This window comes from Melanotaenia boesemani, chromosome 11 (assembly GCF_017639745.1).
Source record: "Melanotaenia boesemani isolate fMelBoe1 chromosome 11, fMelBoe1.pri, whole genome shotgun sequence".
NCBI classification, from domain to species: domain Eukaryota; kingdom Metazoa; phylum Chordata; class Actinopteri; order Atheriniformes; family Melanotaeniidae; genus Melanotaenia; species Melanotaenia boesemani.
Window position 1 is genome coordinate 2,129,968 of NC_055692.1, and position 15,853 is coordinate 2,145,820.

A 15,853-nucleotide genomic window follows, 5' to 3' on the forward strand; every position below is an offset into this window, starting at 1 on the left:
AGGCTTTCTCCAGCTCTTCCTGAGTCCTTGGTATTTCTCCAGGTTCTCGTGTTCCTTCTTCCTGATAATTCCGTTGGGGATGCTACATCCATCACTACAGACAGACAGCAAGCCGCACACGCCGGCGCCATCTTGTAAAGGTCAGTTCTAAGTTACTTTCAGTTGTAAAATAGTAGTTGATTGTTAATGACAGTGGGGGAGAGAGTGAACTATGTTCTTGGGAGAAGCTGTATAAAAACCACCAACAGCTGAATTACTCACTGGCCCCCGAACAGCTGCATGCCCAGCAAAGCGAAGACCACAATGAAGAGGAAGAGCAGGAACAACAAGCTGATGATGGACTTCATAGAGTTGAGCAGAGACACCACCAGGTTCCTCAAAGAGTTCCAGTACCTACACACAGATACGTGAAAGCAGATGCGTACGGTCAAATGTCCGACCAGTGAAATACACCCAGATTCCCTGGGACTCACTTGGTGACTTTGAAGATCCTGAGGAGTCTTAGAGCTCGCAGGACGCTGATCCCAAACGAAGCACCGGGTTTGATGGCGGCCCAGATCACCTCGAAAATACTGCCAATAATGACCTGTGAACACAGTCTGATAAACACGGCAGTTCTACAAAAAGATTCAACACATTTTCCTGGAAGATTCCTGATTCAGCGTCTGGGGTGGAGGGTATAACCGCCGGTTTTCATTTATCTTTATACTTCACCATTTAAACTGTTTACCTGCCTTGTTTGCTTTAATTTTTTTCACACAATCTCACATGTGTGATTTTAAAGTTATTTTTCATGCTGACCTCCTGTATTAACCCACTGTACCTAAAACCACACAAAAAAACATCGAATCCAAGCAGGAAAAAGTAAAATTTTTCACTGTGAAAACAGAAAACATGTTGAATGAACTTAAAATGCAAATAAAAACTGTTATTTAAAAATGTACACGTTTAGGAAACAAAAAAGTTATAAACAACTTTTCACATCAAAATGCTGCAAATGTGTCAGAAGGGTTTTACACAACTAATTACAGAAATAGTTTCTGTCCAGTACAGGACGGAGAGGACGTCCCAGGTTGGACATTTCCAGGGCGTTAGTCCTCCTGTCCACCAGGAGGCAGCACTTCAATTTCCTTTTGGAGGATTTTGGTCATCACTCCCAGAACTTCTCGTCTCCCTCAGCAACCAAATGCATCACGTTGTTTGATTGGCTGATGTGGTGCATGTTTTCACCAATAGGAAAGGAGGTGTTTTTTGTTTTAGGGTTTTTAGTTCGTGCTTGTGAGCATTTTCCTTAGAGTCACACAATTTTACCTTTTCTTCCTGCACCAAATGCACACTAAGCATGTAGATAATATACATGTAAAAATAAGCATGTGTATACACTACCATTCAAAAGTTTGGGGTCACTTCCCTATTGAATCCCATGGCAAAGTGACCCCAAACTTTTGAATGGTAGTGTATGTATAATAATTCTTATTATAACTTTGATTTTACTTCGTCACCCGTCACTATTTAAAACTAGTAAATGTGTTAAAGTCTCTGTACTCTGGAAGTTGAAATGGAGACTCTGTGGGACCGTGTCTTTCTAATAAGTCATCTTACATCGGTCGTGATTTGGATGTGTCGACCCCAGAGGGTCAAGGACCCGATACTCCACGCTCTCAAAATCCTCCATGCACAACTCACCCCAAAGTCGAAACAGTTGAAAGAAGAGTGGAAGTAGTTCTGGGGTCCGAGGCCGTACATCTTCATGGACATCTCAGCCAGGAACAAGCCCAAGAATACAAACTCTGCCAGGTCTGTCCAGAGAGAATTTAAAAAAAGTACAATTAATGTATTATTTCCAGTAGAAAGAATCTAAATCCAGGCCTTACTGCTACTCACATAGAGCATAGGTGAGCCAGTCGGGTTGGTCGTAGTGTACTATGGCTACGCACAGCGTGTTGAGGCCAACGAGGCACAACACAGTCCAGTAGAAGCTCTGGGACTTGACCAGACGGCGGATGGTGAAGCGAATCCTCTTCTCTTTCCTCCGGAAGTAAGATGAGTTCTCGTTCTTGCTCTTCACGCTGGCCCGAGCAAACGGCGACCCTGGGGGAGCAGTTGGAGGAAACATACAAGATGGCAATAAAGACACGAGTCTGAAGCGAGGCTGAAGGTATTTCATTCACACGTCATTTTAAAGTTGATGTAGTCCATCACAGAACTGAAGAAACAGCCTGAAAATGATATAATTAATGCCTACTTTACAGTCAGATATATATCATTTGTCTTTATTTTGGTTGGGTACACACAGTCAAATACTCTGACAATCTTCAATGAAGCCCCTTCTTACTTCTGATAGATCACATTATTATTTATGGATTATGGCACATGTGGTCCAAATGTCAGTTGTTGGTCTGGATGTGGACTGGAACAAGTATTTTGTGGACCAGAATTAGTCCCATTACAAAAAGCCTTCATTATGGCAGTTTCCTTGTGGGTGGTCATGTGGCCCAGATTTGGCATTTGGCAGGCCCGTAAGTCAAGCCACATTCAGCAAAATAAAAATGCACATTTGGGCCAAAATTTCATGCGTGCAGGGTCATCGTGGCTTATGCCCACAGGGATTGGCTGAGAGGTGTGGGCATGGGAGGGTTCTGGATCTATATTTTCTAAGACATAGCAACACAGACAGTAGTATTAATGGTTGTAATGGCTAAAACATGGTTATATTTTAAATTCCGACAGCTATTAAATTCAGTACAATATATTTAAACCGTTAAGGCACGACCCATGAAAAAATGGCAAGAAAAGTAAAAAGAATTTTTTATATGAGATCTTTATTTGGCCCTTCAACAAAATAGAACAAAAAATTCTACCATTTATTACCATGTGATAGTTTAAAAATATTATAATATGGTTTTCTGCTTCTGGGTATCGATTAGGGGACAGAAGACGAGTATCAGATTGTGTTCAACAGGATTTTGAGCAAAGTTTTCACCATAAATTGAAGCAAAATGTCTCAGAAACTGTTTGTGAGAAATATCTCACGTTGGGCTCTTATGGGTTAAATTAAAATGGCTTTTATGTTTTTATGTCTTGTGTAAAACAGAACATGAGACTGTGTAATAGGTGATGTTTGTCCATCAAAAATTTGTCTTGTAAAACCTAAAGAACACACTTTCCTGCTTTCTGAGACGACTAGATAAATTATTATTAACTGTTATTGTGACAAAAGCTATTGACAGCTTCTGAAAAGATCTGCAGATTAAAATTGGGACATTTCATATTCACGTGTAGTATGAAGGCACTAAATATGAGGGTTAAAAAAAGCCTAAATGTCAATGAGGACGGGACATGAAGGGAGAGAAATGGTTGCATGAGACTTTCATTACCATCCCAGGAAGACCGGTGGGCTAATCATTTCCTGCTCTATTTTAACCCAGACCTCTGAGTCATCCTGTAGCACCTGAAGATCGACCCCATCCCTCTCTATGTTTATCTCACCATCCATTAATCATCTGTCCTTCATCGTCTCGGCTTCGCATTAACTTCAGGATTACAGCTACATTTCTAAGATCAACCTCATGGCACAGAATTAAGATTCTCCTCCGGGGTTCCAGGGCCTGAAAGAATCCTGATTTATGTCCGTTGATAACAAGCGGAGGAGTGTTTTCTGGGAGTCAATAGCAGGATATCACTTTCCATCTCAGAAACACTGAAACGTGAGGGATTCACACCAATGTGATGCCAAACATTGTATGAGCCGACACCAAACAAGGAAAACAAAATGAATTTTATCTTTTTTTGGCTTCAACACATTGTAGTTTGGCAGATTCTGTGTCTTGTAGTGTCCTCACCAACAGAGGAGATGTCAGTGAAGTGGTCCTCGCCTTCCTCTGCATTGATAAGGTCATTCTTACTCTTCTTGGTCCTTTTCAACACTGCAAAAACAAAGTGGAACAAATTCAGACATTCCTCCTGTGACCTCTGTTGCTCCACGTCATCCATCTTTCAGCATTTCCATCATTTCTACCAAATACACGACGCAAACGTCAGGTAGCAGGATTCATGTTCTCAGCTATTTAAAACACGACGTCCATTTTACCACACCCCCCTGTTCAGCTTCCTGTTTATACACGTATCAAATCAGCCAATCACATGGCAGCAACTCAACATATTTAGTCATCTAGACATGAAGACGACAAACACACATAACCATCTCTAGGGTTTACAAAGAATAGTTCGGAAAGATGGTAGAAAGGCAACAGGAAGTCCAGTCAGCACTGGTTCCTACCAAGATCTGCAGAACAGCATCTCTGAACACACAACACATCCAGCCCGGAAGCAGATGGACTCCAGCAGCAGAAGACACACCGGGTGCCTCCTGCCAGCTAAGAACAGGAAACTGAGGCTTCAATTCACACACACTCACCAACACTGGACAATAGAAGATGGAGAAACGTTGCTGGTCTGATGAGTCTCCATTTCAGCTCCACATTCAGATGCTCGGCTCAGAATCTGCTGGAAACATCATGAAAACATGGATCCATCCTGCCTTGGATCAACGCTTCAGGCTGCTGCTGGTGTAATGGTGGGGGGAGATTTTCTTGGCCCACTTTGGGCCCCTTAGTACCAACGTGTCCTGGTTTAACCAGCACAGCCTACCTGAGTATTGTTGCTGACCATGTCCATCCCTTTATGACCACAGTGGAGCATCTTCTGATGCTACTTCCAGCAGGATAATGCACCATGTCACAAAGCTCAGATCATCTCCACCTGCTTTCTAGATGAAGAGGAGGGTGTGTGGTAAATCTATAAATAAACTTGCTAAATCCACCAGTTGTTTACATTTTCTATCCATTAACAGTCAACATTCTTTTTCTAAACGCTGTCTCGTGTTTAGTTAAATCTTAAATTAAAAAAATGGTAAAACGGCCGACGAGGTTTCAGTTCTGCCTCTGAACTGCAGTTAGCCTTGATTCTAATCTCATTACCCTTCCACCCCAGCATCCATAATCACATGGAGTTACTCTGCAGATGGGAACCAGTATGGCCTTGATTGGAGTGTGTTAGCACACACACACACACCTCAGGGGGGATGCTGGTAGAAGTGATCTGGATCAGCCACATACTGATGACTCAGTTAGGAAGCTGCTCAGATGGCGGCAGGTTCAGTACACACACAAACATCTGCTGGGACACAGCCTGTTTAAAATGTCATCAAAAATAGCTGCAACCTCTCAGCTGTAGCTGAATGTTGTAGTTCATTAGTCGGATGTCTAGTTTTGGGGAATAGGCCAGTTTTACGTCATGCATTACGCTACAAACACAACTTGGAGATGTTGAGATTAACAGGCAGGTCGGACTGGTACTAGGTCCTACAGACTATGTCCACTGTGTCAGGATTAATCCCTTTTTCTGAATAATAAACGTTTGTCACACTCTTTCACTTGTAAGACGCTCTGGTCCTGCAGGTGTGTACGACCTACAGGCATCTGGTAAATGTCAAGCATGTGATTCCTCACCGGAGTTGTTGTGCTTCCGTTTGTACCACGCTCCATCCACAGACTTCTCCTCTGCATTCTTGTCTTCCTCAGCCAGCATCACCTCCTCTGCAACACATGAACTCCAGCTGAATCAAAAATGTCCAGAATGTGTTCGTGTTTGTGTCAGTTTCAGGGAAAAAGAATCCTTTCATTTAATTTCACCGTGTTCTGTTGGCAGAACCAGCATGTTCAGCCCAAATATGTAGTCAGAGTGTACGTTTCTCACCCGCTTTGCAGATCCACTCCAGGTAACCCGTCAGCTCTCTTTCGATTTGCTGTTGTCTGCGGAGCTTTAAGAATTCTTGCCTCTTCTCCACACGCTCCCTCTCCTTCGCAAACTCCCTGTAGAAATCACACAGAGTAAAAACAGTTTTTTACATCTGACAAACCGACACAGGTGCAGGCTGCCGTCCAGCAAGGTCACGTTCCTACACCGAGGCGGAGCTGGACCGTGGTCTCCCTACGAGACCACCGAGGCGGAGCTGGACCGTGGTCTCCCTACGAGACCACCGAGGCGGAGCTGGACCGTGGTCTCCCTACGAGACCACCGAAGCGGAGCTGGACCGTGGTCTCCCTACGAGACCACCGAGGCGGAGCTGGACCGTGGTCTCCCTACGAGACCACCGAGGCAGAGCTGGACCATGGTCTCCCTACGAGACCACCGAGGCAGAGCTGGACCGTGGTCTTTTAGGGAGACCATGTCGGTGTGGACCACCAGATGAAGGATTCCAGGTTTGGAAGAACTAGAAGGAATATTTGGATTTGTATGAATTTCTTCAGAAGATGGTTCTTCTGCACGCTTTCCAGTCCTGATGGTCAGTTCCAGCATTTCTTCAGCAGCGAGACCGGACGACACTGGGATGAACTTTTTATGAATAAAGCAGAAAGGAAGGAAAATAAAACAAAGATAATAAAACATATAGTATGAATGAATAAAAATAAAGACAAGAAAACTAAAATAAACAGGAAAATAAATGAAAAATAAATAAAAAAAAGAAGAGAAAATAAAACAAGAAAACAAAAAGTTAAACTTAAAAAATACATTCATACAAAAAAATGTAAAAATAAGAAAAAGAAATTTAATAAAATAAAAAGAAAAGAAAAAATAAATAAAAGAAAGTAAGACAGAAAAAAAATAAATAAATCAACTAAATAAAAGAAAGAAGTAGCCAAAGTACTCCTAATACTCATCAGTTTATAGTGTGTTCTTTTTAAAAAGAATAAGATATTTTTATACTCAGGGAAAACATTTGTTAAAAATGGCTTTTAAAGGCCATAAAATATGATCAGGTTGAAAAATGTTGCCTCAAAACACAATTTAGGATCCATCATAGATGAGAACCCGTCTTTAATTTAACCAAGTTTCCTGGCAGATGATAAAATTCTCCCCTTTACTCCTCCCATCCACTGTCTGATGACAAGCCAATAACTGCCGGGCTGAGTCTGATGATTGTTTCTCTACACTTAATGTTTTTTCTTCTGTGACTCATTTGTTACGGTAAGAACAGCATCTCCGGATTTTTCCGATGCAACATCGAGGCTTATGCCATTCCCGTTAAAAACAAGCTGAGTGGGAAATGAGATGTGCAGGAGACGAAGCAGAGGAGGGGAGGTGGAAATAAGAGAAGGAAAGAAAAGGAGGTGGAGAGAGACAGAAGAAGACGGACGACTGAAATAAGAGAGCGAGGGATGTAGGGTTCACCCAGCTGCTCCGTGATTGGTGTGTCTCTCACACGGTGGAGGGAAAATCTCTATCCTGCATTGCAGAGGCTGTCTGCCTGCCTTCCTGTGTGTGTGTGTGTGTGTGTTTGCATATGTCTGCCAGTGTGTGGAAAACCTCAGTCTGTGGTTTCATGTTTTTTTTCTCCATCATATGTGCATTAAATCCATGTAGGTGTGTTTGTATTGGGAGATTATGTAGCAGCAGTTTATATTAACTGATACACATACAGATCACACACATGAACACGCACAAGCTTCCATTAACACACAGTCCACATGTTTAGAGACTCTGGAAACAGTTTGGATTCATTAAAAACACCCAGATTCATCTCACTGAACAAACTCAAAGCTGAGTTTGTGTCCAGGTCCTCATTAAGTAAGACGCAGGCATAGCAATAAATAAAAAAGTATTATACAATACAATGCTTTACGATATGATACAATATGATACGATACAATATGATACGATACGATGTGATACGATACAATATGATACGATACAATATGATACGATACAATGTGATACGATACGATGTGATACGATACAATGTGATACGATACGATGTGATACGATACAATGTGATACGATACAATGTGATACGATACGATGTGATACGATACAATATGATACGATACAATATGATACGATACAATATGATACGATACGATGTGATACGATACGATGTGATACGATACGATGTGATACGATACGATGTGATACGATACAATGTGATACGATACAATGTGATACGATACAATGTGATACGATACAATATGATACGATACAATGTGATACGATACGATGTGATACGATGTGATACGATACGACATGATACGATACGATGTGATACGATACGATGTGATACGATACGATGTGATACGATACAATATGATACGATACGGTATGATATGATATGATAGGATGATGTAATACGATACAATGTGATACAATACGATAATACAACACAATGATAAGATACAATACTACTATGCAATGTAATACAATGATGTGATACAATACAGTGCAGTACAATTATACAATATGACATGATGATATGATACGATGCCATATGTTGCAGTACGATGATACATTTTTTTTACTCCTATTGGAAAATTTGACTTGGACTCAAGTGCTGTCACATTAGCTGCCTTAACAACATTAATACACCATGCAACACAATAATAAAACACTGTAATATACAAACAACTGTCAAACACCAGCAGACATCACCAATATATTGCACAATATCCATTTGGTTAAAACAATTGAAGATCATCAGATAGGAACAAGAATAAAACTAGATGCTATTGCACGACCCCCACAGCTCCAAAAGAGATATTTGACAATCGATGTGGCCTTTACTCCTAAAGTTCTGACTGAAGACACAAACATGGTTAGCATCACTCTGCCACTAATGAGTGATAGCTGTAGTCAGAGGAGCTAGCTCTTTGAACAAAGTGAGTGACAGCTAATCACATAAGCAAGAAACGAAAGCGCAGAACCAATCAGAACAGATTAAATGGGTTATAAAGTGATGTTGAGATCAGCTGTTATGATACCAACAACTCAGGAACTGCTGGACTTTAGTTGTTCCATGTCCTTACAGCCCCTACTCAATTCTACGGCCACGACAGGAGCTAATCTGGAGCCCCAAAACCTTCAGGTTAAATCCAGGATCAGGTTCTTCGAAAACACCCCTGTTCTAAGTTCTTTAAGCTTGGAGTGATGAGGTATGAGGCTGAGTTAAAATACAACTTGATGAGAGCTTTCCAGTATAGATGGTTGTGGTTGTGACTTTGTTCTCAGCCACAGTTCATCCTAACCTGCCCACGCTGATAGATGAAAAGCTCTCTGAATGGCCCAAACCTCCCCTGGGGGTCAAAACCTCTAAACCCTGCATGTGTGCACCCTCCTGCCTCCTCTCAAGCTCAGATTATGGCCTTTAAACAGTGACATGGCCCCCGCACAGCCCTGCCAGACAGCATCAGTGACCTTCCAACACCACAGTAACTCTAAAGGCATCTGACAACTTCTGCAGAGAAAAAAGGAAACAGGCCGGACAAAAGAGGGGAGGAGGAGATGAAGGCTAGGTGCCCTCTAAAGCGTTAGCCAAGTCTTTTTTCCTGTAGATGAATTTTGAATGTAAACTGTGTGCATATGATAACACAAGGCAAGCACATTTAATGTACAAGACAAAGCGCTTTACATAAAACATCAAAATCAGATCAAATCAAATTTTATTCATAGAGCCCTTTTCATGCACAAAGCAACACAATGTGCTTTACATAATAAAAACAAATGTTAAAAACTAAATTTAAAAGCCTTCACACACCAGAGTATATAACAGGAAATTAAAGCTCACTTCATAGTAGTCTCTTTCACGCACAATCACACACACACACTCACAAACACACAAACAATGCGCACGTACACTCCCCCCACCCGCCCAGACCCCATCCTGTACCAACATGATCTCATCCCTCGTTACAGTCTCTGAACTTAATATAAGTATAAAAATAATAATCTGGCTCAGAGCTGCTGTAAGGAAACAGGATCAGTCAAACCAGAAACCAGCCTATCCATGACCACAGAGGGTGCCACCGCAGGTACCACCCAGGGCAGGGAAGGCTGCGGTCCACACCACATCCACAGGGCTGCAGTGCAGGACCCCCAGCCCCCCAGACAAAGGTAGTCACCATGGCAACTACCCCACAGACAGAGCAGGCAGAGCTACCAGTGTGGAGGATCCCCAGAAGGAAAACACCGCAGTTAAACAGTAAAAACAAGAATAAGTAAACTTAGAAACAATAAGAACTGATAAGAGTGACAAGAATAAAAACACAGATAAAGGAGTTCAGGAAAATGATAAAATAAAGTCAAATAAAATAAAGGAGCTCATAAAAACTTTGCACTTGGGTAAAACAAAAAAATAAAATGGAGAGCCACATAAACAGATGGTATATAAATAGAAAAACACAATTAGATGAGTGAAAAAAAACAACAAAATCAAATACAATTCAGCTATAAGCTAAAAAAAAAGGTCTTGAGCCCGTTTTTAAAAACAGCTACAGCAGTTAAAAGTATCACAGCGGGTGGAGGAAGCATTAAAAAGTACACTGAAAACAAACTTCAAAAAGAAATAAAATGAATTAAATAAAAACAGAAAAAGCTCAAATAAAATCGGTAAAAAGTCAGAAATAAAGCTCCAGTGTGGGGAATTAACAGCTGTTCTGATAAAAGGCAGCAAATAGAAAAGTTTTATCTCTGATGTAAAACTGCTGAGTCAGCAGACCTGCAGGTTTCTGGGAGTTTGTTCCACATGTGAGGAGCATAAAAGCTGAACGCTGCCTCTCCACGTTTAGTTCTAACTGGGAACAGAAAGTAGACCTGACCCTGATGACCTGAGGGATCTGGTTGGTTCATAACCAACCAAAAAATCCTGAATGGATTCTGATCCTAAATCATTTGGGTCTTTGTAAACTAACAGCAGGAAGCCAGTGTAAAGATCTGAGGACTGGAGTTCTAGGATCTACCTTCCTGGTCTTAGTGAGGACTGGAGTTCTAGGATCTACCTTCCTGGTCTTAGTGAGGACTGGAGTTCTAGGATCTACCTTCTTGGTCTTAGTGAGGACTGGAGTTCTAAGATCTACCTTCCTGGTCTTAGTGAGGACTGGAGTTCTAGGATCTACCTTCCTGGTCTTAGTGAGGACTGGAGTTCTAGGATCTACCTTCCTGGTCTTAGTGAGGACTGTAGTCTCCAGGAAGTTGTGTTTTTCTAGAACCTGACTAAGAAAGGGGAGGTTTGATATCGGTCTGCAGCTGCTCATGAGGGACGAGTCCAGGTTTTTCTTTTTCAGTAGAGGCTTGATGACGGCTGTTTTTAGGGTCTGAGGGAAGACGCCTTAAAGCAGAAACGTGTTTACAACCTGGAAGATATCTAAGGCCATGCATCCTGAAACATTCTTAAAAACCCGGCTGGCAGGGCATCAGGACAGCAGGAGGTGGTTTTCAGATGGTTTTCTGAATTTAGTTAGTAAAGAAAGAAACAAACTCATTCCAGACCCGGTTGGATAGAAGTTCTGGGGTTACTGACCCAGGAGGATCAGTTAGCCTGTCAACAGTAACGAACAAGGCTCATCATAAAGAGAACATCATAACATTTTGTAACTAGACTGAAAAACTATTTAAATTGTATTTACTGGAACAAAAGTCTAAATTAAAGCAGCAGCTGCTGAAAACATCATTTAAAAGAATGAAATCAAATCAACAAAGATGATTCATGTTAACTTTGTGTCGTCTGCTTTAACTAAACTTGTGTTTAAACGGTGTGAAATACACTCATCGTCCCCTTTATCAGGACCATCTTCAAGTACTCGGCTGGACCTCTTTTCCCTCCAGAACTGCCTCAAAAGAAGATGATGGAAACCTTCCTCACAGGTTTTACTCCATACTGACATGACAGCATCACACAGTTGCTGCAGACTTGTCAGCTGCACATCCATTACATACCTTGTCTACATATATAGACACATATACTGTGTGTATATATATATATATATATATATATATATATATATATATATATATATATATATAGCAAAACAATATTACATAAGATACGCAGCCATTTCCCATGATACTCTATCTCATGGCGATGACAAGTAAATCAATGTCGGCTACTCGCACTCTTTTATAGATGATTTCATGTATTCCTCAGACACACACTCACAGATCTGAGCAGCAGACTCGAATAATAAGGAGAATTTATGTTTTAATAAAACCTTATGAAAATTTTATTGGAGCTGCCACAGATGTGGGATTCTTGCATTAGTAAATGCAAGAGAAGTACGCACCCTGGAGAAATGGAACATCGAAGTCTGAGGGCGAGTCAGAATACAGAAAAATCCCTGGTTTGTGTTGCTGATAAAGAAATATTGTAGTTTTCATTTTCAGCTGCCACTCAAAAGTTGTCATGACATCATGTTATAAAAGAAGAAAAGATGATGAACCCTAACGCTGTTGAGGTCAGAACGTCACCGAGAAGATGATCTGTACAGTTCTACGCTGGTAGACTGCAGCATACTGTAAGGTAGAAAAACACTATGAAAATGGCTAATGTTGTACAAGGAAGATGGGAATGTTGTCCGAGTATTTTTACAGTTTAACAGTGACTTCAGTTGTAGATGCCTTAAAAAATTACTTTTGTGACGTCATAGATCCTTCTACATTCTCCAAAAGAGGTTTGAGTTTTAAATAGCAGAAATCAGTTCAGTTCCTGACATCTGGAACTTTCTGCTGCTTCAGACCAGCTTCTACACACCAAGCAGATGGAAAATCCTGGAAGTCTTGAACGTCCTGGCAAACGCTGACAGGTTCTCGTTCCACGTTGATTTAACCAAGCAGCCCAAGTTCTCCAAATTCTGACATCCAGAAACACTTTCCATGATGCAGGAGAAACAACAACTGTAGCTAGCTGTTAGCATGAGGCTAACGTAGCGTAGCAGGCCTTGTTTTTCCAATCAATCATGTGACTGTTGCTGACACACTAAAACATCAAAAACCTTTGAAGTCTAAAAATTCCTGGTGTGTGGATGGTGGAAGCTGTTGGGATGAAGACCCTTCATGACAAATCCTGCATTGTTTCTGCTCCTGGAAGTACGTACTTTTATGTTTTTTTTTAGAATCGTTGCTACGTGTGTTTGGTGTAAACAAACCACGACTGTCTGGTTCACTCTATCATGGTCTATAAGAGTCCAGTCTACGTCGTCCTCATCAGAAAGATTGCTCAGGACATCCCGGTGGATGTAGCTAAAACATTAGCTCAAGTTAACTTTAGCTCAGCTTGTGTTGTTGCTTAGCAACCACAGTCTTGACGAGTAAAACCAAAATTACCTCATGAGCTTTGAATATGCTAAACGTCGGGCCAGCTAACAGAGAAGGTCCCTAAATAACTGAGGTGGTTTCCAAACTTTGACCAGGTGATCACAGAAAACTCAGCTTCTTTTATCCCAAGCAAAGTTTCTCTACGTGCTTTCAGAAGATCCTCTCCTCTCCTACTCTCCCATTTTAATGACTTTAACGAAGCATTAGGTATTTCCCAGAGAACAAGAACCCGTTCACCACACAATGGTGGTCCGGTTGAACACTTCATGTCACCATTTTAGATTTGGTTCCTACGATTATTATTAGGAAATAATTCTCACTTTATTCTGTGTTAATTAATTTCTTAACACCATAAATGTGTAAAATCACATCAACACTCCTGTTAGATCTTTAATTAATTTATTCTGTCTTTAGAAGCCATCATAAAATAATATAGAAACAAAGGTCAGTAAATTCCAGATAAATCTCCTCTGCTGTGTAAAGAATAAATCCTACATCTTAACTGGATTTCTCTCAGAAAAACCACATGGAAAGGACCAGGACCTCAACCTGGACCTGGACTTGGACCAGGACCAGGACCTCTACCTGGACCAGGACCTCTACCTGGACCTGGACCTCAACCTGGACCTGGACATGGACCTGGACCAGGACCAGGATCTCAACCTGGACCTGGACCAGGACCTCAACCTGGACCAGGACCTGGACCTGGACCTCAACCTGGACCAGGACCAGGACCTCTACCTGGACCTGGACCTGGACCAGGACTTGGACCTCAACCTGGACCAGGACCAGGACCAGGACCTCTACCTGGACCTGGACCTCAACCTGGACCTGGACCAGGACTTGGACCTCAACCTGGACCAGGACCAGAACCAGGACCTGGACCTGGACCTGGACCAAGACCTGGACCAGGACCAGGACCTCTACCTGGACTAGGACCTCAACCTGGACCTGGACCAGGACCTGGACCTGGACTAGGACCTCAACCTGGACCTGGACCAGGACTAGGACCTGGACCTGGACTAGGACCTCAACCTGGACCAGGACTAGGACCTGGACCTGGACTAGGACCTCAACCTGGACCAGGACTAGGACCTGGACTTGGGAAACTTCACTATAAAAACCTTGTTGGACATTTCTTCAGAAAGCAGGAAAACATCTGGCTAACTCTGACTTCCAGATGCTGTTTGACACACTAATGAAAAGAAACAATATTCAGAGATTCATGATTAATTAATCATGACTTTACTGACATTAATGTGAGATTAAGTAATCATGATATCCCGGTTCAAATAACTATGATGTCACAATCCAGATATGTTATTTATTTACTTCTTTATCTTCCGACAGAGACAAACATTTCTGCTCAGGTTGGTACTCACCCTGACAGAACACCGAGCACCAGGTTGAGCATGAAGAAGGAACCGATGATGATGAGGGGGATGAAGTACAGCCAGTTCCACGTGTTTCCTGAGGCATCGTTAGCCTAAAAGCAGACAGAAACAAATGATTGTGTTGGTGCATCAAAGGCAGGTTTCTGAACCAAGTCTGCTGCTCAGAATGTGGCAGCAGAGACATAAATCTTTAAAAATGCCACATAAATAGTTTAAACACTGAAAGAAACTCAACAGTTTTCAGTTAAAGTTACATCATAGGAGGAAGGTGACCTGCAGGGATCATTACAACAGTAAGCTAACACGATGGCTTCAAACAAAGCTCCAGATCCGAGGAAGCCTCGTGGCTGGGAACGTTATCCTGCACAATAAAAACCTCGCTGTGGCTAAAGCTACAAACACAATTAAAACTAACTCATCAAACATCCATCACATACAACCAACCACAACCTGCTCACACGCAACCATAAAGTAAAAAACAATAAAAATCACGGATAGAAACGTCCTCAGTTTCACCTCTGTCACATAAAAAATACAACATACACCTTCTGACTGGGATCAAGTTTTTATGGGAAGAAGTCTCATTTAAACCCACCGAGTTCTTTCAGTACCGCTGACAGAAAAACTACATGTGAAAAACATATAAACCCCATGTGAAACATACGTGATCCACATTTATAAAACTGAGGTTCTTCCCATGTGAATCTCATTAAAATGTTTCAAAACCACTAGTGATTCACATGTGTATTACCATGTGGCCTGCATGTGCTTCACATGTGCTTCACATGAAAATGTTCCAGATCCACATGTTTGCACATGTGAACCACATGTGGTCCATGCATGAACATGTGATCCGCATGTGTTTTACATGCTCTTCACATATGGATCAGATGAACAGTCTAAAACCACGTCTACACATGTGTTCCACATGCGCATGTTCATGTGGAACACATGTGGTTTTCTGTAAGGGTTGACTTGCATCTCTGCATGAAGCCGAACCACCAGGACATTAACTAGAGGAGACTAACTTCTAAAATCCTGGATAAACACCAACAATGTAAAACGCTGATGGTTCTTGTTCCCTTTCTGTGTTGCTGGGTGTTATCAGCCGGGATGGACACGTTTTATCTAGATGTCTTTTTCATTTGAAAACACTTTAATATAAATATATGTCTTATGTCTCTGTCCCTGTATTCTCTCATTAAATGCTGTTATTGTATTTTACTGGTCTTAAGTCCATCTACCTGCCTAAGGGACCAAAGAAGTAAATTAGCCACTGGTTATAAACTTGCATATTAACATGGAATTGTACATGAAAATGC

General features: G+C 41.6%; 1 protein-coding gene across 1 annotated transcript in view; it reads right to left on the reverse strand.

Annotated features, from left to right (window-relative positions):
• cacna1ba (calcium channel, voltage-dependent, N type, alpha 1B subunit, a) overlaps positions 1 to 15,853 on the reverse strand; it is a 112,691-nt gene that overhangs the window by 61,510 nt on the left and 35,328 nt on the right. Inside the window, exons 6-13 of the mRNA XM_041998873.1 lie at positions 14,520 to 14,623; positions 5,758 to 5,873; positions 5,511 to 5,597; positions 3,843 to 3,926; positions 1,885 to 2,100; positions 1,687 to 1,799; positions 474 to 586; positions 262 to 393 (exon numbers count right to left, since the gene is read on the reverse strand). Coding sequence (XP_041854807.1) covers positions 262 to 393; positions 474 to 586; positions 1,687 to 1,799; positions 1,885 to 2,100; positions 3,843 to 3,926; positions 5,511 to 5,597; positions 5,758 to 5,873; positions 14,520 to 14,623 — 965 coding nt within the window. The remainder of the gene's footprint in view (positions 1 to 261; positions 394 to 473; positions 587 to 1,686; positions 1,800 to 1,884; positions 2,101 to 3,842; positions 3,927 to 5,510; positions 5,598 to 5,757; positions 5,874 to 14,519; positions 14,624 to 15,853) is intronic.